Genomic DNA, 24,618 nt, shown 5'->3' on the forward strand with positions numbered 1-24,618 from the left:
CCTTAAAGGCATTGAAATGATATGATACAAAGTCCACGCATCCAAGCTATGGGACAGTTGATTTTATTCAATTATAAACCTTCACAGATCATTAATATTAATACTTATATTGTACCTCCAAAAATCCCTATTAAAGAAATATTACATCATTGTGTATGAATGAATAATTACAACTGCTGGATTCCCTTATATTAACCAGAACCAAATCCCCAGGATTGCACAAGGATATTACTGAGGAAGGGCCCTAAGCTTGAAAAACGAATCTATCCTTTTTTTCCCCCCACAGCTTGCCCTGCTGTTTATTCCAGCATTTTCTACATTTAGTTTAGTGCAATTGCTGAGCTGCCTTTTTGAAGGCAAATAAGACAAATAGTCAGAAACAGTGGAAAACATAGAAAAGATCTTTTATTTCTGTTTTTACAAGGGTTAAAGGAATGGCAACAATACATTAATAATTACAGTATTCAAGACTGAGGCAGTATACATCAGAGATTTAAGGAAATGGTTTTTATTTGTAATGAAACATTAATAACGAAATACCAAACACAGTGAAAACTGCAAGGACGAAAAGTATAAAATGTAAAATGTACAGTTTGTGCTAAAGAACTATGTCATTCTCTTAATTGTCATTAATCAGTGATATGATTTATAAAAATAATGTCATGGTTTCATGAAAAATTATATCCGTATTACAATAAATTAATTAGAGCTATTGTCATTATTTGTTCTATGTACAAATAAATGCTACCTGGCTGCAGGTAGATGAAGAACATTTTCTTTTTAACTTACTCATTTTAGAGCTTCTGGCACTTGTGAGCACTCTAACCCCACCCAGATGCTGTAAGCACGAAAATAATTCAATATGTGAAGTGCAAAATCTACAGTTACAAATCTATTAATGCTTTATCATAGGCACTTTTGCTACAAGCAGACAAAGATTGAATTGCCTGCCAGTGTGTGCTTTGCCATTATACTTGGTGGGATATGAACTCTTTGCAACTGAACTGTGGTTTGTAAAACATGCAAATCATTGCCTTGAGACAGATGTTTATCAGAAATACTTTACCAAATTTAAACCATGGCAACATATCAGAAGACAATGAATGCTGCATTTTGTAGATAAACACACAGATTTGAACCTTATATTTTTGCTATAATATAGAGGAGCTGCTGCCAACCAGAAAGAGTATTTTGAGACTTGAGAAATTCACCAGCACCTGAGATAACATGAACTCATAGTCATTCTGCAGAAAGCTATCGTTTATGAAGGGTAATTTAGGTTAAATGTTAACCACAGCATGAATGTTCAGCCTGATTGACTCGAACTGTCATGTGTCGACCAATTGGCATTATCAGACAACAGTCACTAGCCAGAGAATATTTCTGCTCAGTGCACCAAAGCACAGGAAGTTCAAAGAATTCTCAAGATGTTGCCGAATGGCATATCATTATGCAAAGGCAGCCACTCTGGGACGGTTGAGCACACATTATTTTTGGAGCTGTGCACGGCTGGTCATAACAGAGGAGTTTGAGTATAAGGCACCTTTGTGGTGTAAGCCTCTATCAGTGTTTTTCTCTGCTATGGTTTTAGAATAAAAAAATCAGAGGAATGTCAATCTAACTATTGACTGTAGATTTTCAGACTTTGATTCGACAATTGACTCAAATACTCAATATTGCCATTAGCTTCAGGACACTCAGTCACTCCTGTAACCAATCAATGTTTACAGAGTTGGTACTATGTCTGTGCCTCTGCCGCACCAAGTATGAAATCAGGCCAATATCCTTTAGGTTGTTCAGTTGTTATAGGGTGGTTTAATGATATTTTATAGACTGCACAATGGAGCATCAATACTGTGGTGAGGTTTCTTGTACTTGATGGATAAAACCAATTAGTTTACATCATAAACATTCAACTGAGGAATTGTTTGCAACATTGGTCATAAAACAATGCAAGCATCCATATATACTAACATGTTCAATCAAGACTATTCAAGCATCATATTCATTATTCTATTATAAGCTGTGTCTTTTCAATATGCTCCTTTACAATGCAGGAAGGATTTTGCCAAAGTGCTATTAAAACCCTGTTTATTAAATAGACTAAACATTACCCCAGAAGTATTTTACATGAATGAAAGTATTTCATGTGCATTAGAGGCTTTGTTATGCACAGAAAGTGAAAAGGAATCACCTTGGTTTAAATAAAATGGCATGTAATAAATCTACTTTTGGAACACAAATATTCTGCTTATAGACAGTCAGGAATTCAAAGCACAATGTAGCTGTGATGTTATGCCAACAAATAGTCTTTGCTGTCTGAGTTTCAGCAAATAGAATAACAATATTTGCCTTTATTTATAATTATGTTAACTGCTAAAGCAAATAGTTATACAAAAGTTGCATTTTCATTAGCTCATTGTTAACATTTTAGAAGAAAAGTGTTTCACTTCAAACAAGTTGAAAAAAAGATGCTTATTTTAACGAAAAAATATACACCTGATATCATTTTATCAGAGGCCTCTCTTTTAAATAAAATATTCCTGAGGTAGTGAGCCCTAAAGTCAATGGGTTTTGGATTATTCTGAAGTCGTGTTGGAGCAGGTAGATAGGCACAATAGTGACATTCTTATTACACAGAGTAATGCAGGGTAGCGGGAATGATGGAAGGGTACATAAAAGTAGTTACTATTCCTCAAGCTGGTGTGGATCCAAATGGCAAGCCTAGTGGAAGATGGGCTGTAACAGAATAGTTCTTTTCATATTTTTCAAAAGTTATATTATTGCCCTTGTTAAAAGATTTGCATTTATTATTATTTGTAAAGCATTAATGCAAATGGTGACATGATGATAATATGCAAAACCTACATATTAGTGCTTTGGACTAGATCAAATATTGTAGACAAACTTCCCTCTGCTCTGAAACAGGTTGTGGAATCAATTGGCCCTGGAAGTCAGCCTGCCAAAATTGCTGTCAACACTCTTTTTCTGAGCATTATTTGATTCCCTGCTGAAGCAATGGAGGAGTTAGGAGAACCCCCACAGAAATCTACCTCAAAAGTACATCAGAACAAAAAAGATGCAATTTTAAAGCGTCTTTCACAACTTCAGGACAACCCAAACCGCTTTTTAGTTAAAAAGTTCTTTTGAAGAATAATCCCTATTGCAATGTAGGAGGCTTAAATTGGCAGTCCAGTCATTCTGCCTCTTTTTAGTTCATTTGTGATTGATGTATCTCTCCACTATAAGTGAGGTGATAAGTTGTGACCGCTATGTGGGAGAAAATGGCATTTGAAAGGAGGGCATCCTATCTCAATGTAGGATCCACTTGTGTGGCAGTTCAAGTATGAATGGCTGGTAAAAAAGAAGAGGTGCAAAGCTCCCATTTGACACGTAATATGTATTGTACATGTACTCGTATTCATTTGTACAGAAGTGCACGGCACACTGGGAAAGAACGGTAATTTAACTTTTTACTATTGGATGGAATTACTAGATCAACAAAGGTTACCACTACTGTATTTGCAGCAATGAAAGATTTTTCTTCAAATCATTTAAGTAAATTAAACATTTTACATTGTAATGTGTATAATTTCTTTTTCTCATATGTACATCTATTCAAATTTCAACTATTGAAATGATATAAAAGAGAATCTAAAAATATGGTACGCAAAAGTACACTAATAATAAATGAAGGGGAGGACAAAGGAACTAAGTTTATAGAAAAATCCAAATACGACCAATTCATAAATATTAAACTCACTTAAGCTTTAGTGGGATAGTTGAGCTGGTTCTCCGCAGAAAATCAGAATGTGTACTCAGGGTCAAAACATTGCAAATTCACCCTGAGTTTATGTCAAAATCTAGTTCACATCTAGTCGGGCAGTGGTGACTATAAGTCAGATACTGAACATTCTTTAAATGTGACAAGTACAGACCTTTATGAGTACAAGTTCAGTTGAAAAACTTAGAAGTCGATTTTAAACCGGGGCATGTTCAGGGTGGACGGGACGAAGGGTGGGAGTGAGACCCCCATGGCGAGCTCGGCATGAATGTTGGAACATTTGGCAGCTCAAGTCGAATGCTGCAGCACTGTCCACTGGCTAAAACTGACAGGGGGCATCAGGCTCAGTGGCTGAGAGCAGAAATTAGGACCTGAGGATGCCGGGGCACCAAGGGGTCATCCCTGGCATGATAATGTTGGGGGGCAGTTTTCACAGGTGATACTGATGCCAAGAAGGAGAGGCAAAGCGCGAAGGCGTAAGGGCTTGGTGTGTAGCTTGGGGGCCCTCAAGGAATCCTCAGAAAAGTTCAATGTAAAATTTTAACCTGGCCACTCCACTGACTTCCATCAGATTCTGATGTTGGGTTTGGCCCCCGTGGAGTTACTAAATCTTTCACTTACATTGGTGTTGTGGTACTTATGACATTACTGGACTATAATTTCGTATATGTCTTAATTCTTTAATGGGATGGCTGTCGCTGGCCAGACCAGCATTTATTGCCCATCCCTAATTGCCCTCGAGAAGGTGGTGGTGAGCCGCCCTCTTGAATCACTGCAACCCATGTGGTGGAGGTACATCCGCACTGCTGTTAGGAAAGGAGTTCCAGGATTTTGACCCAGCGACAGTGAAGGAACAGCACTTTATTTTCAAGTCAGGAAAGTTAGTAACTTGGAGGGGAACTTGCGGGCGGTGGTGTTCCCATGTATATGCTGCACTTGTCCTTCTCGGTGATAGAAGTCGCAGGTTTAGAAACTGCTGTCATAGGAACATTGGTGAGTTGCTGCAGTGTATCTTGTAGATGGTGCACACTGCTGCTACTGTGCATTGGCGGTGGAGGGAGTGAATGTTTATGGTGGTGGATGGGATGCCAATCAGGTAGGCTGCTTTGTCTGGGATGGCCGAGAGCCTCTTCATCCGGACAAGTGGAGGATATTCCATCACACTCCTGACTTGTGCCTTGTACATGGTGGACAGGCTTTGGGGAGTCAGGAAGTGAGTTACTCATCATAGACGTCCCAATCTGCTCTTGTAGCTGGTCCAATGGTAACTCCCATTGGGGATTGTTAGTGGGGGATTCAGCGGTGGTAATGTCAGTGAATGTCAATCGTGATGGTTGCATTCTGCCTTGTTAGAGCTGGTCATTGCCTGAAACATCTGTGGCATGAGTGTTACTTTCCAACTATCCTCTCAAGCTTGAATGTTGTCCAGGTCTTGATGCATTTGGACGTGGACTGCTTCAGCACATGAGGAGTAGTGAATGGTGCTGAACATTGTGCAATAATTAAAGGACAGCCCCACATCTGACCTTAACGATGGAAGAAAGGTGCTTGATGAAGTAGCTGAAGATGGTTGGGCCTAGGGCACTACCTTGAGGAGCTCCTGCAGTGATCTCCTGTCTCCCTGCTCTCCAGTGCTTCAGAAGAGTTAAAATCTGGATGGCGAACATCAAGGTCATGATATGACCCCTTGACTATCTTAATCTGCACCATTATAATCCCCTGTTTGTGCAATAACCATTGGGCACCCAGAATTAAAATCGACCAGAAAGATGAAGGAAATGGCTGTCATTATAGATGCCGGATCCCAAATTATTAAATTAATTGAACCAAATATTTCCACACTGAACGGCAGCCTCGTGGATACTCAGGGAACAGTATTACAATGACAGCCAGTTAAACATGTCTTAACATTAACCTTTTGCTTATCTTTGGATTCATCTGTGTTGTCTCTTACAATGGAACCCTTATTAAAACAGCATTCTCAGAATATGGTCCTCTAGGTGTGGAAAACCTATTGAGTTATTTATTTATCACTTTTCCTCTGGCATGAATCCCAGTTGTTAAATTGCCTCTTGTTTTGGAATGGTTTGTTGAGGAATGGATGCTTTCGAGACAGAACCTGCTACCAGTTTGTACGGCTCAGACGCAGACCCTCCAGGTGGAGAAGGTAATGGAGTTTCAGGTGTGGCTGTGGATGTAAAAGAAACAAAACAAATCAAGAATTATTTTAAACAAAACACAAGTAATACAAGAGACATATTGAAAACATAACAGATTTCTGGTCACAGTATTTATAAAGAGCAATAACCCTGTTTAACAGCGCCTCTATTTTCTGAGGAGGCTAAGGAAATTCGGCATGCCCGCTACGACGCCCATCAATTTTACAGATGCACCATGGAAAGCATCCTTTCCAAATGTGTCACAGCTTGGTATGACTCCTGCTCTGACCAAGGACTGTAAGAAACTACAAAGCATTGTGAACATAGCCCAATCAATCACACAAACCAACCTCCCATCCATTTACTCTGCCTACATTTCCTGCTGCCTCAGAAAAGCAGCCAGCATAATCAAGGACCCCACGCACCCGGGGCATATTCTCTTCTGCCTTCTTCTGTCGGAAAAAAGATACAGAAGTCTGAGAACACGTACCGACCGACTCAAGAACAGCTTCTTCCCTGCTGCCACCAGACTTTTGAATGGACCTCCTATATATTAAACTGATCTTTCTCTATACCCTATCTGTGACTGTAACACTATATTCTGCACCCTCTCCTTTCCTTCTCCCCTATTTACTCTGTGAATGGTATGTTTTGTCTGTATAGCGCGCAAGAAACAATACTTTTTATGTATCCCAATACATGTGACAATAATAAATCAAATCAAATCAAATAACACATAGCGGCTACTACCAATGGTCCCTAATGGTACACCCCCACTGTACCTCAGTGTGAATCTGCTAGAAGGACCTGAATTTAAACCTCCATCTATCTCTTATGAGGCCAATACCAGGAATCTCATTCCCTCAGCATAGCAAGAGATCAGGGCATAGTTGCCAGCATTGTAGTCTGTCTCTCTTCGTGCAGCAACCTCTTACAAAGGTTGCTAATCATGAATCAGTGATGTCACGATATCACAATGGGGCAAGTAGAAGAGGCTGGCCCCAAGAATGGCCTCGGCAGGTACGAGGATTGAAGCCATGCCATTAATATTATTAAGCAGTGCTCTCTAAGCAACTGAGCTAAACTAGCACAGGCTTTGCTGGACTATTGTTAAAGACATTAAGCAGAGGTTGGTGCTTTTCATCACAAAAGGAAACACTTATCAGTCTGATCAAGTGAGGCAGATCCTATCCATCTTATCGTTTCTCAGCTTTTTGGCTAAGATCACCTGTAAGGTCAAACTTGAGATCAGGTGTATCGCCTATTCTTGTCAGCTTGGATCTAGTATGTTCTTTTGCTGTGAACCATGAGTTGGATTGAATTTGAATTACTTCTTGGAGCAAGCAAGGAGATGGATTAGGGGCTTATCCCATCAACCCTGCACATTGGCTTTGTAGCTCTGAAAGGGGAATAAGTCTTGTTACTGACAGGGCAATATTAGCATCGGCACATTGGTCTTTTGTATTGGAAAATGGTTTATTACAAATCAAAAATAAAGAAAAAAAATTAGATATATAAAATAAGTTCTTGAACTGCATGAAAAAGAAAATCATCCTACAGTGAGGCAAATTTTGGATTAGCATTATGTAATACTTACAGATCTGTCCATTTTGTACTGGAGCAGGCGTTGCACTGGCCACTATCACATTGCTTGCCAGATGTTCCTGGACTAAATGAGGATGTAGTGAATGGTGTGTATGCGGTGTCTCATTTGCAGTACCTGAAACACAAGGGATAATTGAGAATCTGAGAAAAGATAGTGAGGTTGAACTTCTGTGGGATTTCTCCAGATTATCTGTCCAACACCTTTCCATGCAAATGTAGGAGATTAAATAACAAAAGGTTTCATGTTGCAAGGCCAAATGGAGTAACAATCGGACAAATAAAGAAACAAAATATGTAGCGAGAGGAGGTATGAATGGCGGGATCCTGAATAGCTCACATCAAACACAAGGGAAATAAGAAGGAAGGAAATAAAGCATCCCTTTCTCTGTCCAAGGTCCCAAGTACTCCTTCCAGATGAAAGAGTGACTTACTTTACACATTCATGTGTTGTGGGCAATGTTGGCAAAGTCATCATGTGTTGCCCATCCCTAATTTACATTGAGAAGGTGTGAACCAACTTTTTGAAGCATTTCAATCCACCTGGTGTAAGTACATCCACAGTACTATGAGGGAGAAAGTCCCAGGGTTTTCATCCAGCAACAGCGAACAGGTCATGATATAGTTCTAATTCAGGATGATGTGAGACTTGGAAAGGAACTTGCAGGTGGTGGTGTTCCCATGGTTCTGCTTCCCTTGTCCATCTAAGCAGCAGAGGTTGCTGGTTTGCAAGGGACTGTTGAAGGAGGTGAGTTGCTACGGTGCATCTTGTAGATAGTGCACACTGTTGCCCCTGTGCGTCAATGGTAAAGGAAGTGATTGTTCAAGGTAGTGGAAGCTGGGTCTGAATGGAGCTGATCCACAGAAACGATAGAATGAAAGTGAGGTTGTGAACACAGAGTAGCCAGCCAGTCTGTTTGGTCTTCCCAATGTAGGCCTGCTTGATGTGCATTCATCAATCTATATACATTTGTATGTTCACAGATGTACCTGTCCACCACAGTATTGGTAGGAGAGTCCAATAGAAAGTCCTTGTAGAAACAAGTCCCGTTTTCACACATTGAATTTATCCTTTATAACCTTTTGGATACAAAATTGAGTTCAGTAATTTTAGATTGTGGGGAGTGGGGGGATTTTACAGCCTCGCTCAACCCAAGACTGGAAAATCCTGCCTGAGGTCAATGGACCTCCCCATTGGGGGAGGTGGCGGGGGGGGGTAAAATTCTAGCGCATATCTTCTGCTCCCATTTTGTTTTATTTTTCTTTGTTGGTTTGGTTTATTCTCATTTGTTTCTCTCTTATTTCCTTTGCTTTCAGATGATAGCCATTCAGGATCCTGCCATTCACACCTCCATGGGCCACATCTTTTGATCCTTTACTAGTCCCATTACTAATCCATTTAGTCTTGCACCAAATTCTCCTGCCCTCCATCCCTATTACAGACCTTCCCCTTTATCCTTTAGCCCACACTCCCCCTTGCACGTACTCCAAAGCTTTCTAACTGTTTCCGATCTGATGGAAGTTCACAAAACTGAAAACATGACTCTACTTCTCTCTCTACTCCCCAAAGCCTGTCCACCATCTACAAATCAGGAGTGTGATGGAATACTCTCCACTTGTCTGGATGAGTGAATCTCCAACAACAATCAAGAAGCTCGATACCGTCCAGGGCACAGCAGCCCACTTAACTGGCACTTCATCCACCACCTTAAACATTCACTCCCTCAACCACCAATGCACAGTGACAGCAGTGTGCACCATCTATAAGATATTTTGCAGAAACTCATCAAAACTACTTTGGCAGAACCTTCCAAAAACACGTTGACGGACAAGGGTGGGAATGCATGGGAACACCATCAGCTGCGAGTTACCCTCTGAGTCACACATCATCCTGACTTGGAACTATATCACCTGGGTCAAAACGTCGCTGGGTCAAAATCCTGGAACTCCCTTCCTAACAGCACAGTGGGTATACCTGCACCACATTAACTGCAGTGGTTGAAGAAAGCAGCTCACTGACATCTTCACAGGGGCAAATAGGGATGGGTAATAAACGTTGATCCAGCCAGTGATGCCCAGTTCCCATGAAAGAATTAAAATAAGAAAGAAATACTTCAAGCATTTGACATTTTGATTTCAGATTTCCATCATCACATAGTATTTTGCTTTTGTGTGAATGCTAAACTTGTCTTTATTTTTGGCACGAGTTGTATCTTACACTGTTGGATCAACCTCCAGCGAGTTTAGTTGAAAATTTTTCCTCACCTCCCAGAAGCATCTCTTGAAGAAGGTTGTCAATTTTAGCCATTCCAAAGAGTTTGACAAACTGTATTTGCTCTATCATTTGCCAGGTGATGCTCTGTAGAGTGGGTAGCAATAGCAGCAGCTCTCCAAATCGACCCCGAGAGTCATATTGTCTGTCGTTAATATAGTCCTCCAAACTGACTTGCACCTGGAATCGCATACGTTTGATTTTGGCAGGGTTACTGAGTCCTTTGGCATCTGTGGATAGATGTTAGTTCACTATTTTAGAACTGTATTATTCCATCCTATTTCCTTGCCGTGAACACACAAGTTAAAACGAGAGATAATTTTGATTTATAACTTTAATGCATCTTTTTCATAAGACATTTATTTAAACATATCTTATTTGTTTCAAGATAATTACATTGGCACAATAGGATTATACGCTGGATTATACACTCCATTAAGGACGTTAATCAATGTTTACAGCTGATATTTTATCTGCGGTGGGCACACACTTTGGGAAGCTTGGCTGCTTTAGCAATACGATTTGGTGGTGGTGGGGGTGCTGTAATGTAAGTCACTTGGACCCATCAGAGAGACCTTCCTTCAAGGTCATCCACCCCTCTCCCCCTTTAACCCTCCCTTTGGAGAGACAATACAAAATAAAGGATACAATTTTAAAAGGAGTGCAGGAACAGAGGAACCTTGGGGTGTTAGTGCACAGATCAGTGAAGGTGGTAGAGCAGGTTCTGAGAAAGCAGTTAGTGAAGGCATACAGGAACCTGGAGTTGAAAAACAGAGTACAAAGACATGGAGTACAAAAGCAAGCAAGTTATGTTAAATCTTTAAATATTGGCGCAGATTCAACTGAAGTATCTGTCCATTTCTAAGCACCACATCAGGAATGTAGTGAAGGTGTTGAAGAGGTTGCAGGCAACACTTACAAAATGCTTCAGGGGTAAGGGATTTCAGTTACATGATGTGACAGTTTTGGACTCAGTACAGTAAGGAAAATCTGCAATTTCTTTGAAAAAATGTGGAGGATGATTATCCCATCCCACTGTGCTAATTTTTTAGTGCAGCGGGCCGGGAGAATCCTGTGGCGGTCGATGAGCGGGATTCGTGTATGCGTTCCAGCCCCCGATAGTGTCTCCCAGCGCCAGATTTCCGGCAGCGTCAGCTCTGCGCTGGAAATCGGCGGGGAGGCACCAAGACCATTGAAGTAGGTATTTCCTCCTACTCAGGCCACCTTTCTCCTCAGGCTCCCCACAGTCCCCCTTTCCCCTCAAACCCCCACTTAGGCCCTTCCCCCTCTCAGACCCTTCACTCAAGCTCCCTCTCTCCTCAGACCCCCAACTCAGCCCCCTCAATTCAGGCCACGCACCTTGGCAATGCCAATAGTCAATCACACTTGGATTTTGGCAAAAGCCTTCAGCTGCGAATGGTAGGTGGACTGGATTGAGAGGAAGGTACTTTTCGAAGATTAAAATTTTTATAAAATTTTCTTCTATATCAAAGTATTTTGGCACCATTTTTAAACAATAGGCCATGAGCAATAATGGTGAAAATGTTACATTGAACAGCTGGTGACTATGAAAATGTCAGCTTCAGGATTATCATTGATGCAAATGTTCTTAGTTTTACGGCAATAAGAGGCAGCTCCTTAGAGTGTATATTTTGGCATTCACGCTTTAATACACAGCATTGTAAATACTGATCTTATAACCATTCATCTATGAACTAGAACATAGCCAATGTAAACACTCTATCACACCTAATTCCCTCTAAGCTGACCAAAAGGAATCCCATTGTTTTAAATGTTAAACATACGTCTTGACTCTTCTGCGTTATAACATAACTTTCCTGGAAAATTGTTCCACATACAATAGTTTGTTAAGATTATATATTTTTTATTTATCAGTGTCACAGTAGGCTTACGCTAACACTGCAATGAAGTTACTGTGAAAATCCCCTTGTCGCCACACTCTGGCGCCTGTTCGGGTACACTGAGGGAGAATTTAGCATGGCCAATGCACCTAATCAGCACTTCTTTTGGACTGTGGGTGGAAACCGGAGCACCCAGAGGGGAGAACATGCACAGACAGAAACCCAAGCTGGGAATCGAACCCGGGTCCCTGGTGCTGTGAACAGTGCTAACCACTGTGCCGCCGTGCCTCCCTACAATATGATACATATCATCAGAATCTAAGGCATTATTGGCCTGGTTATCCTTTTAGCTGCCCCTTATAGTCAGTGCTATCAATAAAAAAAATACTCTTAATTATTTAAAAAACTAGATTATGCCCTGAAAATCTGCAATTAATCTCTGTCAGAATCCTACTGTAATTTTAGCAGGGGCAGCCACAAACTCAAATTAGACCCCCATTTTGGCTGGTGAGTCAAAATTTTGAATTGGTCCTTCCCCAGCCTTTACAAGTGACACTGAGAGGACGGGGTTGTCATGGGAACTCTGAATAACAGTACTCCTAAGCTCTGGCACTCCTATGGGACTGGCAGAACTCCAGGAATTCCAGGCAACACATTTGGCCTGTCAGGAACTAATAATAAAAACAACCGGATTAAGAAACCCCGTCAGCTATTTTGATCTGATTTTTCCTTAAGTGTAGCCCCATATAAAATGTATAGCAGCACAGAAACCTGATAGTGACTTGAAGGCAATAATTTAGCTTTTTAGTTCAGATGATGCTGGTGAACTGTTTGAACCTCAATGGCTGTTTATTTGCATATATGTGGAAAGTGGATATTGATAAAGATTATGGAAAATTATGTTTTTTCAGTGAAATTCACATGTACAAAACATGATATCAACTAATTTAAAACATTTGTATTTCAAATGCATTGAATGGATTAGTTTAATTATGAATCACATTGTTGTGTGTCAATGAACAAGGACAAAAGCTTCACATTTAAACTACAATGGTGATTTTTTTGGTACTATTTGGATAAATAGTTTAAAATGGAGGTCTTAATCATGAGCATAATACAAAATAAAGGCAAACCACCTTATTCCTGTATTTATTTGCCAAGTTGTTAGCGCTCCAAATGTAATCCTGGTTCAAATTAGCTGGCAGGATAAAAACATTCTGGTGTGTATGGTGGAGTAATATTAGACATCGCCTTTACCCAATAGGCCAATTGTGAAGTTTTATGATTGTTTTGATTTTGTTTTATGAGTCTACTTTAGGGGAATTGTTGATGTAATTGAAATATTTTTAATATTTTGTATTGGATAATTACATTAATATAATATTTACTATTGACCATTATTTCCCAGTAATCAGGCAATGGATTATCCTTTTATAACGTTGCATTTACTTGTACTACATTCCAGTGTAAGTGTCATGTGCATCCATGACATAAAACGCTGACCACCAGTACGTGCCTTCACACCACATTGACACTTAGTGAACTATATAGTACTATAGAAAGAGTAGTTTCAAGGTGGCAGTGTTACCTTTGGGATGATTCAGCAGTCACTCTCTCAGTTTATGAAAAGCTGAATGTTATTTCCAAATGTCCATTATGATATATGCAAAGTCTTTAAAACTTTGTTATTCCATGTAACAGATCACAGAATCCTTACAATGCAGAAGGAAGCCATTCGGCCCATTGAGTCTGCACCCATTCTCTCTGACAGAATACCTTACCCCACCCTATCCCTGTAACCAAACTTATTTAATATGGCTAATCCATCTAACCTACACATCTTGATTCACTAAGGGGCAATTTAGCATAGCCAATTCACCTAACCTGCACATCTTTGGAGTGTGGGAGGAAACCGGAGCACCCGGAGGAAACGCATGCCGACACGGGGGAGAATGTGCAGACTCCACACAGACAGTCTCCCAAGGCCAGGATTGAACCTGGGTCTCTGGCACTGTGCCGCCCAGGAGATGGGAATGTTGGAACTATTTATTTTGTTTCATGTGCCTGCTTCCTACCTGGATCAAAGAAAACAACTGCTTTCAAGCAGGCATATTCATTGTCATCGATCTGCAGCTCCTGAAATGTCTGAACCAGTTCATCTAGAATTCTGGTTGCTACACGGCTTATTTCCAGCTCTGGGCAATTGCGTGGGATGATATAGTCGTTGCCTTTAGAGAAAAAAAGATAACATCACAGATTTTAGGGATATTTCCCCAATATTTTGATCAGACCACTTATGGTTAAATAAAGGAATTTAAAAATACAATAATCCACACAAAGTAATCATTTTACCTAAGAGCAGAACATCTTTGAACATCATAGAACGCTTTGCAGCTCCAAGCAGTAAATGTTCCCCAGCATGAGCTCGCAATAAAGCAACCTATTCAAATAACACACATGACCATTAGTCAACCTTCATTGCTAATAAACAGCATTTCTGATTATTATAAAAATCAGTGAACCTTGCCACAGAATATCTCATTAGCTTCCTTGAATACACGTGTAATCAATGATACATTTCTCTTTAAATAGTTTTATAATCTTTGACTCATCAGATTCTTAATCTTGGCATCTTAAAATTGGAGCTAGAACATTTCAGAGTGAATTTGAAAATACAAAGTTTATTTATTAGTGTCGCAGGTAGGCTTACATTAACACTACAATGAAGTTTAGGGGAGGCAATTGCCTAGTGGTATTATCGCGAGACTATTAATCCAGAAACTCAGCTTATGTTCTGGGTTTGAATTCCGGACAGCAGGTGGTGGAATTTTAATTCAAGAAAAAAAAATCTAGAATTAAGAATCTACTGATGGGCATGAAATCATTGATTATTATCGGAAAAAGCCCATCTGGTCCACTAATGTCCTTCGGGGAAGGAGACCTGACATCCTTACCTGGCTTGGCCTACATGTGACTTCTGAGCCACAGCAATGTGGTTGACTCTCAAATGCCCTCGGGCAACCAGTGATGGGCAATAAATACTGGCCAGCCAGTGACACCCATGTCCCACGGATGAATTTTTAAAAAGTTACCGTGGAAATTGCCATAACCCGGCGCCTGTTCGGGTAACACTGAGGGAGAATTTAGCCAATGCACCTAACCAGCATGTCTTTCGGACTGTGGGGGGAAACCAGAACACCTGGAGGAAACCCACACAGACACAAAGAGAACACGCAAACTCCACACAGTCACCCGAGCCAGGACTCGAATCCAGGTATCGGGAGCTGTGAGGCAGAAGTGCTAACCACTGTGCTACCATGCCACCCTAGACACAGATGGTAATGGAAATCTAGAACTTTCTTCGCCAAAAGACTTTGAATGTGGGCTTAATTGAGATTTTCAAGGCAGATTCGTAAATATTTGCCAGTAAAGTGTATCAGGGAATAAGGTGGAATAATGGAGTTGAAGTGTAAGCAATGATGATTGAATTCCATGTCAGAACAGGCTTAAGAGGATGTATGGTCTAACCCTGCTCTTATTGGTGGAATATTGTGCTCTTATAGGTACGTGCTTGAAGATGGGAAGGGTATGTACATAGGCAGGATGGTGACATACCTGAGCTCTGCCACCCTTTCACCTCCATCTGAATTATGCACAAGGTAAGATGGCCCAAGGACGACCTTCCTACCCTGCAGCCAATTGAGGACCTTAAGGACCTCATCTTGCCACGTTTGGGATTAATCTAGCTGCCAATGGGCCTGTCGCCATGTATTGTGCACAACAGGTGCTACTGTGTGAGCAGCTTGTCAGGTGGCCTTTGATTGGCCGGTAGCTTTTACCAGGTGAGGCCTCTCTATCTCTGGGGGCCTGATTTCAGAGGAAGTCCCGGCCTGGCCTTGCCGCTGCCTGATTGGCATGCGGTTTGGCAAGCCTTCTGGATAAAAGGCAGACGAGGCTCCCCGAAGCCTCCTCAAGACTTTGCCCTCTGGCCCTCTGTTTCCATGACCGCGTAACCTATTGCAAACCAGATCTATTCCAGTGAAGGAATAGTGTGGTGACATGGCCTGAATTCACAGACTTTTCTAAGCACTTCCACTATTGCCAGCCGACACTCAGTTCAACTTTCTGTTTGAAATGCACTAATTAAAAAGTCGCTCTCTCTTGCTCACTGCAGGGTTAGCTCTGAGAACAGCCTGTGCTGAAATCTCACCACTTTCGCACCTTGGGAACAGACAGAGCATCTGTTGCAGCACAATCTGTTCTAATCTGAGCTTCTTCCCAGTGTGTTCCCTCCATCCAAAAGACCGACTGAGTCTGATGAATGGTTTAAATGATTCCCCTGATTGGTGCATGAGCTGATATGGGAATATGCTAATGCAGTGACAAAATCATTGTGTTCACTCAGCATGGCCTTTCGTCCTGTTACTTCTGCATAAGCACCTGTTCTAATATATCCCTTTCGTGCCATATCAGTTAGGGATGTGTGACAATGCAGTCATGGCATCCCATTTAAAAACATGGCAATAATGCAAGTTGCACATTCCAGCGCACATGGTTGCAATTATGATCTAATCATCTCTATTCAGATTTTTTTTGTTAACACCTGAATTCCTTCTTCACTAAATAATTCAAACCCAATTTTTGAAGTTAGATCAACTTCTTTGTCTCTGGTGACTGGTTGAGGTCAGACACTGAGCTTGCTGGATACAGGCCAGCTGGGTTGAGATGAATTAATGCACAACACATTCGACCAAACCTGCTGCGTAAGAAAAGCAAAATAAATCTCGAACTGGTCATGATTGAGGCATGGTCCATCAGTTAGATACTGAAGTAGGAAGTGGCAGGGAGAAACGTGATACGCTCGACTGTATTTTGATTAATTGTGATATAAGCATGTATGGGACAGAGAGAAATTTAAAAAGAGGATGATGGTCAGGATTTTACAGTCCTGACACAGTGTGCCACCCCCTGACGGATGTGGCGGACCATTTAAATTGCCGTACGCTTTGCAAGGATTGCAATATCCCGCCAAGCTGGAGCAGCTCTAAAATCCTGACCAAAAAAGTAGAAAATCTTATAGATTGGCCTAACTTCAGATATTTCATAGAATCCCTACAGTGCAGAAGGAGACCATTTGGCCCATTGAACTTGCTCACCCAGGCCTTATCCCCATGCATTTACCCTGTTAATCCCCCTCACACTCAGAGTCAATTTAGCATGGCCAATCAACCTTGGGGCAGCATGGTAGCACACTGGTTAGTACTGCTGCTTCACAGTGCCAGGGACTTGGGTTCGATGCCCAGCTTGGGTCACTGTCTGTGTGGAGTTTGCACATTCTCCCCGTGTCTGCGTGGGTTTCCTCCGGGTGCTCTGGTTTCCTCCCACAGTCTGAAAGATGTGCTGGTTAGGTGCATTGACCAGAACAGGCGCCCGGACTGTGGTGACTAGGGGAATTTCACAGTAACTTCATTGCAATATTAATGTAAGCCTCACTTGTGACTAATAAATAAACTTTAAGAAACTTTAACCCACACATCTTTGGGGGAAACTGGAGCACCTGGAGAAAACCCACGCATACACAGGGAGAATGTGCAAACTCTGTGCAGACAGTGTATAGACCTGAAAGTTACAGGATAAAGTCTAAAGTATCACTGAAATTTTTGGAAGTGGCCAGGGGCTCTTCTGAAAAGGTAAGATAAGTTTCAGAAAACCGGTGGTATCTAGTTCTTTAGAACAGAAATGCTGAGGTGTTCAACGAATCATATGCTTAACAATGAGTGACTTAATACTTTATTTATCCCATGTTAATGTTTCTCACAACTGTATAAAATGTAATGTTAAACTGCTAACAATCGTGTGTACAACAAAAAAATGCTTAAACATTAACTCTGAGGAAGAATATCAATGAGGCTCGTTTTGCTTTCGCAGTTAGTTTTATATTAATAGCACAGATGACAGATTTAGTATTACCTGAGGACACTTGTTAATTGATTTAAATTCTCCTTTTGGTTAATTCATCCATTTCAGCTTGCTTCACACTACACATTCCATGACCAAGAAAGCTCATGGGAAACCTTCTCCCAATGCTACTCTGCAACCACTGCCTTGTGAGGATGAGAAAACAGTCCAGTATGCAATTAGCATCCCTCCACAAAATCAGGAATTAATTTGGGAACTCAGCCGGGACAGAGGGAGCTGGATGGAAGGGGGCTGAATCTGTAGTCAATCAGACCATGCCAGCTCTAACTTACTATACAGTTAACTTCCATCGAGCGTACACTGTCGCGCTATCATAATTTTCAAGTATTTTTAATGTCATTGAATGCATTCAATTGTAGTAATTTCTGGTGATATTCAACCCAATGTTCGAATTGAGACAGTGATGAATTTTCAGGTGGAAATTAGCTTTGAGAGGAAGGCGAGTCAGAGCTTTGCTATAATGGAGAAGTTCTCATCGTTAAAATCCTAGAAATGGATGGAAATTCGAAGTCCCTCCCCAGAACATGGCATTTCCTATTTCCGCAGGGTTGGGACTGGAATCAGGCCAGGGTTCATGCATGTGTGGTTTACAGAGGTAGCGAGCCATGTGAATCATTAGCTGCTTCCACTGAAATGGGATTTTGGCAGGCCAGAAATGTGAAACCCCAAGTGCGAAGATTAGACCAGGTAAGAGGAGGTCTGAACTTGGAGGATTCATTTGGATAGCCAAGGTACCCCATTGGAAGTAGTAAGGCACCTTTTGGAATCATTAAAAGTAAACATGATTATGTGTAGAAAGTGCATAAACTTATTGGACCTGCCATGTTGTCAAGCAGCTGTCAAAGAACTGTAGAACTGTCAAGGAACTCAGACTGTCAATGAACTGTCAAAGGATACTAAATGAGTTAGCATGGAGGGGGCATGGACAAAGGATGGTTGATAGGGTGCATGAGTGGCACTAAGTTGGCATTGGGGCTACATATAAGGGCTATGGGGATGTGTGGGCATTGGGATCATGGGAGCAGCAGGATATAGATAGAGGGGCATGTGTTGACAAAGGGTATATGGAATTTCGGGGATGGGTACAGGAACATGCGTTGGCATATGGGGTAGGAGGGGCTGTGCGGGTAGGTGGTGGGGAATAATGTAGCATAGATTGATATGGATGTAGCATGGGGAGTGTGTATGTGTGTGTGTGTATGTTGGGGGTGGGGGTGAGGGCTGTAGGGCTGTTTTTTTGTTTAATCTTTTTGAGTAACTTAAACGAAGTTCTGGAGCACAGAAGCAAGTCTTCTGCCTAGCCCACCTCCACACCCAGTAGCCTTCACATTCATTCCGGGGTGGTCCCTAACTGCCAATCCAGTCTGTCCTCTGCCAAGAATTAAGATATCAACTGTGGGTGGCCATTTTTATGGTTAGATTTACAGAACCAGGAATTTTCCCATCTCTGTGCACAAAACTCTGGAGTGAAGAACTGGGCCTTAAGTATCTTGAAAATACATGGTCCCATGTATTTTGGTGCATGGCTGGAACCTCCTTTGATGACATTAGTGAACTTTGTAGGCTGGCAGAGACAATGGCCTAGTGGTATTACCGCAACACTATTAATCCGGAAACTCAGCTAATGTTCTGGGGACCCAGGTTTGAATCCCACCACGGCAGATGGTGGAATTTGAAATCAATAAACCATTTGGAATTAAAAATCTATTGATGACCATAAAACCATTGTCAATTGTTGGGAAAAACCAACCCCTTTAGGGAAGGAAATCTGCTGCCCTTTACCTGGTCTGGCCTACAAGTGACTTCAGAGCCACAACAATGTGGTTGACTCTCAGCTGCCCCCGAGTAACTAGGGATGGGCAATAAATGCTGGCCAGCCAGCGATGTCAAGGTCCCACGAATGAATAAAAAAAAAAGGTTCCCTATTTTACATTCTAATGGCGGGGTTGATGGGATAGGCCCAGTGTGTGGCTGAAGAGAATTAGTGTGCTTCTTCTTTTCTGCTTACACAGCTGGCGAGAAACAGTGTGAAACTGTAACCCTCTTAGCCCAAAATTACAACTTCAGGAGAACTCGGAAGATGTTTGGCCTCCAGACATTCAGTGCACAAGTCCATCAGCGTGTGAAAATGAACCACACTCTCAGCTACGGGCGAAAAGCTACAGTGCATGTGGATACCCTGAAAAAGATGAAGGCTAGGGAACTAAACCCAGACAAAAAGTCTGAAGTGGAACTGATGTCTAAATATGTAATCATTCTGGCAACTCCTGCAACCAAACTAGTACCAATCATAGTGCTCTGCATTCCTAAAGGTCCAACTTTGGTGAGATTGAGAGAGGAAACATGATGTTTGGGCAGCCTAGCGTTTCCATAAATTTTTCCCAGGTTGACGTTCCAGAGCAGTGTTCTGCAGTTTTACTGCAGGACACTAACACAACATAGGAGAGAGCAGTTACAATGTTGCCCACCAAAATGCCAACCATCATCTCATGAGATGGAAGACAACCAGGTGAGGGCACCCTGCCCCTCTTAAGCCACAGTTCAGGTTCCTAAATGCTTCTGAAAGCCAGATACATGGTGCACCGTGCTTACTCTGCAGGGCAAGGCACCAACTTTTTTCAAGCATACCCACATCCACTCCCTATAAGGCGTGGCTCCCTTTGTAAAGGGTTTGCTTTACAATTAAAAAAAATTCCACACCATAAATTTCTGGGAATTCTCGCCTTCATCCATCCGTAACACACACAACTGCACTTTAGTTTTTGCTATGTGAGTGTGCTGGATTAGGTGAAGAATTTTCAGTTGCTGAATTTACTAAGGATAACTTGAATCTACCCACCGGGAACCTGATGAGTTTGGATTAGCTGCCTGCTTTACACCTTACCTAATTTTACTTCTCATTGATTTCAAATCACCTCATCTTCATAATATATTTATACATTTCTTCCACTCATATGTTCTTCCATACCCAATGTGGAGTCCCCTCCTCCAGGCGGTATCCCAACACATTTACTAAGCTTGGCCTTTAACTGTCTGGTGGGAAGCCTGACAGAGTGATGTGGACTATCTTGGCCTCAGACTTTTCTTTTGTCACCCCTACTCTGTACCTCCTCATGCTAGGACATGGGAGATAAATTTCCGGGGCCGTTTGCTACACCTCCTTTGATGGGTAGTGCTGTGGAAAATGACGTAAGTGGATTTCTCATAGACATTCACCCCCCCTCTGCCCCCGTTGCTTTGGGGATTCAGATTGGATCCATTGCTGTGCCATTGTGTGGGTAAAGGTTACATCAATGGGCCACATTACTGGGCCATATTACTAATGTTATGGTTTAAGACATATTATTGAAGTTGAAACACCTTTCAGTTCAATTTTCCATGTAAGTCTGACCTGGACTAAAACCAATCCAACCGCACAAAGCACAAAGTCCGAGATAAAACTTCACATCAATTATTTTGTCAGTTCAACTCTGCATTTGTTATAGAAAAAAGAGTTCTGTTCATAAATTAAACTTAATCGATCAAAGTTCAGGGAACTTGACTTTTAAGTGATGGAATGCATCAATGCTGCTCTGTCTGAATTGAGCTTTTGGGTGATGATAGGTGAGGATTGTATTCGATGAAGTGGTGCAAAAATCCATGACCACTTGCATTCCATTGTTCAACTGTGACATTTTGGCCAGAATCTTACCACTGTTCACGCCAATGGGATTTTCCCATCCCTCCGCAATGAATGGAGATTTGGCTGGCTGCCAAATTCTCCGACCTTGCTGCAGCGGATGCCTGGTGTGAACAGCCGGTAAGATCATGCCCTCTGTTAATCTTACTAAAAAGTCTCCATATAACTGAATTAAACCAAAGATGTTACAAACCTGGTCATCCAGTGGTAACTCACAGAAAGCTGGAATGTATTTAGCCCACTCGACCAGGACTAAAAGCTGCTGTTTCATCGACTCGCACACGTCACTTATCACTGCAATCTTTTTAGACCTGATGTCACTGTTTATCACTGAAACAGGGGAGGAAATCTGGAACAAAGGCGCAGGAAGGAAATGATCATTTAACATCCCAATCTGAGTGTATTCATTTACTTTTGGGAATGTTACATTAAAATTAATTTGTATTATTTCATGTGCAAGCTTTCTGATTACCTTATCAATAATCAATCAGACGTAACAGCAACCCTTCCTTACTTCAGATTGTTTGAATATGAAGTTTTAAAGGGTATTAGGAGGAATTAACCAAATTACTGCCTCTCCAAAAACAGACTTCATCCAGGTCATGGATAGCCTGGATTTCAAAATGTTAAGGTGAAAATTTTTGAGTGGAAAAAAAGTGAGAATGTTTGTGTTCTCTTTAATAAGGAGTCTGCAAAGAAACTCATCTAAGTGTGTGTTCTTGTAACTTTGTCAGTGGATTTTTCATCACACGCCAGCATCCTCTCAATTTTTGGTCCTTGAGAGGAAGCATGGCAAAGCTTCTTATATTGAAGCTTGTGCCACTGCTCAAGCTGCCTGAAATTCAGTCTAATAATTCCCACTCACTGAGATTGATATCAACCATAAAGCTGGGATTTCAATGAAACCCAGACGGAAACGCAAGACCGAACCCCCAAGTGGGTATCACTTTCACAGTTAAGCCAGGCGCAGTCAAGCATTGACATTGCTCTGCGGTAGGGAGCTGGGAGTGGAGGGAATTCCTGCCTATGGTTATTGTTTCCCTTTGGCACCATTCCCTCTGACTTCAGAGACCACGTGAGCCGGACTTTTACCACCTCGCCCGCCCGAGACTCGTAAGATCCCGCCTGAGGCCAATGGAGAATACTATTCTGCGAGCCTTGCCTGCCCCGATTCTGGGGCGGATGTGCCGGTAAAATTCTCCACATATTTGGGACAGACAAAACTCCACTCAAGCCATAGGCCTCTGTGCACATTGCTAGGTGACAGGGCTCTGACTGGCGGCTTAGCATTTCTGCCTTCATTGTGCTTCCAGAACTGGACTTGGTTCTGAATAGCTTTGGAGGCTAAGGATTTATTGGCTCCATTAATGTGGAAAATTTCCTGGGTATGTCCTATTCTTAAAAATCAGGACAAATTTGACCTGGTCAACTATTGCCCAGTCCAACGCTTCCCAATCATCAATCACATGATGGAAAGCCTCACCCTAAGTTCAATTAAGCCAAGCTTATTTATCAAAGATATGGGGGCGGCATGGTGGCAAAGTGGTTAGCACTGTTGCCTCACAGCGCCAGGAACCCGGGTTCGAATCCTGGCTTGGGTCACTGTCTGTGCGGAGTTTGCATGTTTTCTCTGTGTCTGCGTGGGTTTCCTCCGGGTGCTCCGTTTTCCTCCCAAAATCCAAAAGATGTGCTGGTTAGGTGCATTGGCCATGCTAAATTCTCCCTCAGTGCACCCGAACAGGTGCCAGAGTGTGGCGACTAAGGGATTTTCACAGTAACTTCATTGCAATGTTAATGTAAGCCTACTTGTGATACTAATAAATAAACACGGTGACACAGTGGTTAGCACTGCTGGCTCACAGCACCAGGGAACAGGGTTAAATTCTGGCCTTGGGTGACTGTTTGGCATTTGCACATCCATGTGTCTGTGTGGGTTTCCTCCGGGTGCTCCGGTTTCCTCCCACAGTCAAAGATGTGCAGGTTAGGTGGATTGGCCATGCTAAATTGCCCTTTAGTGTCGGGGAACTAGCAGGGTAAATACGTGGAGTTACAGGGATAGGGTCAGATTGTTGCTGTGCAGGCTCGATGGGCTGAATGGCCTCTTTCTGCATTATAGTGATTCCACGATTCTTCTATTCTTTGAAAAACATACTCACTGATGCTCACTTTCTAGTTCTTCCAGAAGCAACCAGACCTCATCACAATCTTGATTCAACAGTGGACAGAAAAATTGAATATCAGAGGACAAGTGCCAGTAGCTTTCCTCCACATTAAGGCAATAAAGGATAAAGAAAGCCACACAAGTGAGAAACAAAAGCCAATCTCCTAGTGCTGTTAGATATCCAATCATGACCCTCCAAGAAAACCTTGATGAAATGCGATGGCACAGCTAAACATCTACAGAAATATAGACCATCAAAACAACAGCAATGCATTGAAACAGAAGTTACTGTATATGGTCATAGAAATCATAGGAACCCTGCAGTACAGAAGGAAGCCCATCGAGTCTGCACCAAAAACAATTCCACCCAGGCCTTATCCCTGCATAGTTACCCTGCTAATCCTGCTGACCTATCTTATCCCAGGACACTAAGGGTTAATTCAGCATGTCCAATCAACCTAACCCGCACATCTTTGGACTGCGGGAGGAAACTGGAACACCCGGAGGAAACCCACGCAAACATGGGGAGAATGTGCAAACTCCACACAGACGGTGACCCAAGTCGAGAATCGAACCCAGTGAGGCAGCAGTGCTAACCACTGTGCCACCGTGCCGTCCTAAAGATAATGGTGCATATCTGTTCGCCATGTTAGAACATATCAACGTCAATTTGTTGATTAAAAATATGCCGATTGTAGTATAATTTTAAAGCGTAACAATTAAAATCATCACTGGTTTTGGTTGTCAACACAATATTGTCAGTAAATACAGTTATCAATTTTTTGTTGCTGGTCTGAATGTCAAAGGAAGCTATACGCTTTGTACTCCCAGTTTTTCAATTTGGAACAACCATAAATGTTTACTTCATATTGCGTCTGGCAAAACAAAGTGTCAGCTATTGCCCCAAATTCAGTGATATTAGTGGCATGGATTTCCCACTTTTCCAATGTCAGTTTGAATTTGATGCTAAGTTAAGTGAATCTCCAGACATTCATTAACAGTGATGTCATCAGAAAGGGTAAGTTGAAAATATCACATTGAAGTATTCTCACAGACAGCTAACCAGTGTTAATGTCAGCCTACTTGTGACACAAATAAATAAACTTTAAATGCGAATGTG

The 24,618-nt window shown here is 41.8% G+C and overlaps 1 protein-coding gene across 5 annotated transcripts in view; it reads right to left on the minus strand.

Moving 5' to 3' along the window:
* Positions 1–407: 407 nt before the first annotated feature.
* Positions 408–24,618, minus strand: part of hnf4a (hepatocyte nuclear factor 4, alpha) — a 175,819-nt gene continuing 151,608 nt past the window's right edge. For 4 of the 5 annotated variants that reach the window (XM_078236505.1, XM_078236502.1, XM_078236504.1 and 1 more), the window contains 6 exons: positions 21,531–21,686; positions 14,032–14,119; positions 13,755–13,907; positions 9,811–10,047; positions 7,541–7,663; positions 408–5,972 (listed from right to left, as the gene is read on the minus strand). In XM_078236505.1, coding sequence (XP_078092631.1) covers positions 5,845–5,972; positions 7,541–7,663; positions 9,811–10,047; positions 13,755–13,907; positions 14,032–14,119; positions 21,531–21,686 — 885 coding nt within the window. In that variant the 3' untranslated portion in view covers positions 408–5,844. The remainder of the gene's footprint in view (positions 5,973–7,540; positions 7,664–9,810; positions 10,048–13,754; positions 13,908–14,031; positions 14,120–21,530; positions 21,687–24,618) is intronic. The other variant, XM_078236503.1, reaches the window with a different exon arrangement.

The sequence above is a fragment of the Mustelus asterias genome, chromosome 20, assembly GCF_964213995.1.
Source record: "Mustelus asterias chromosome 20, sMusAst1.hap1.1, whole genome shotgun sequence".
NCBI classification, from domain to species: domain Eukaryota; kingdom Metazoa; phylum Chordata; class Chondrichthyes; order Carcharhiniformes; family Triakidae; genus Mustelus; species Mustelus asterias.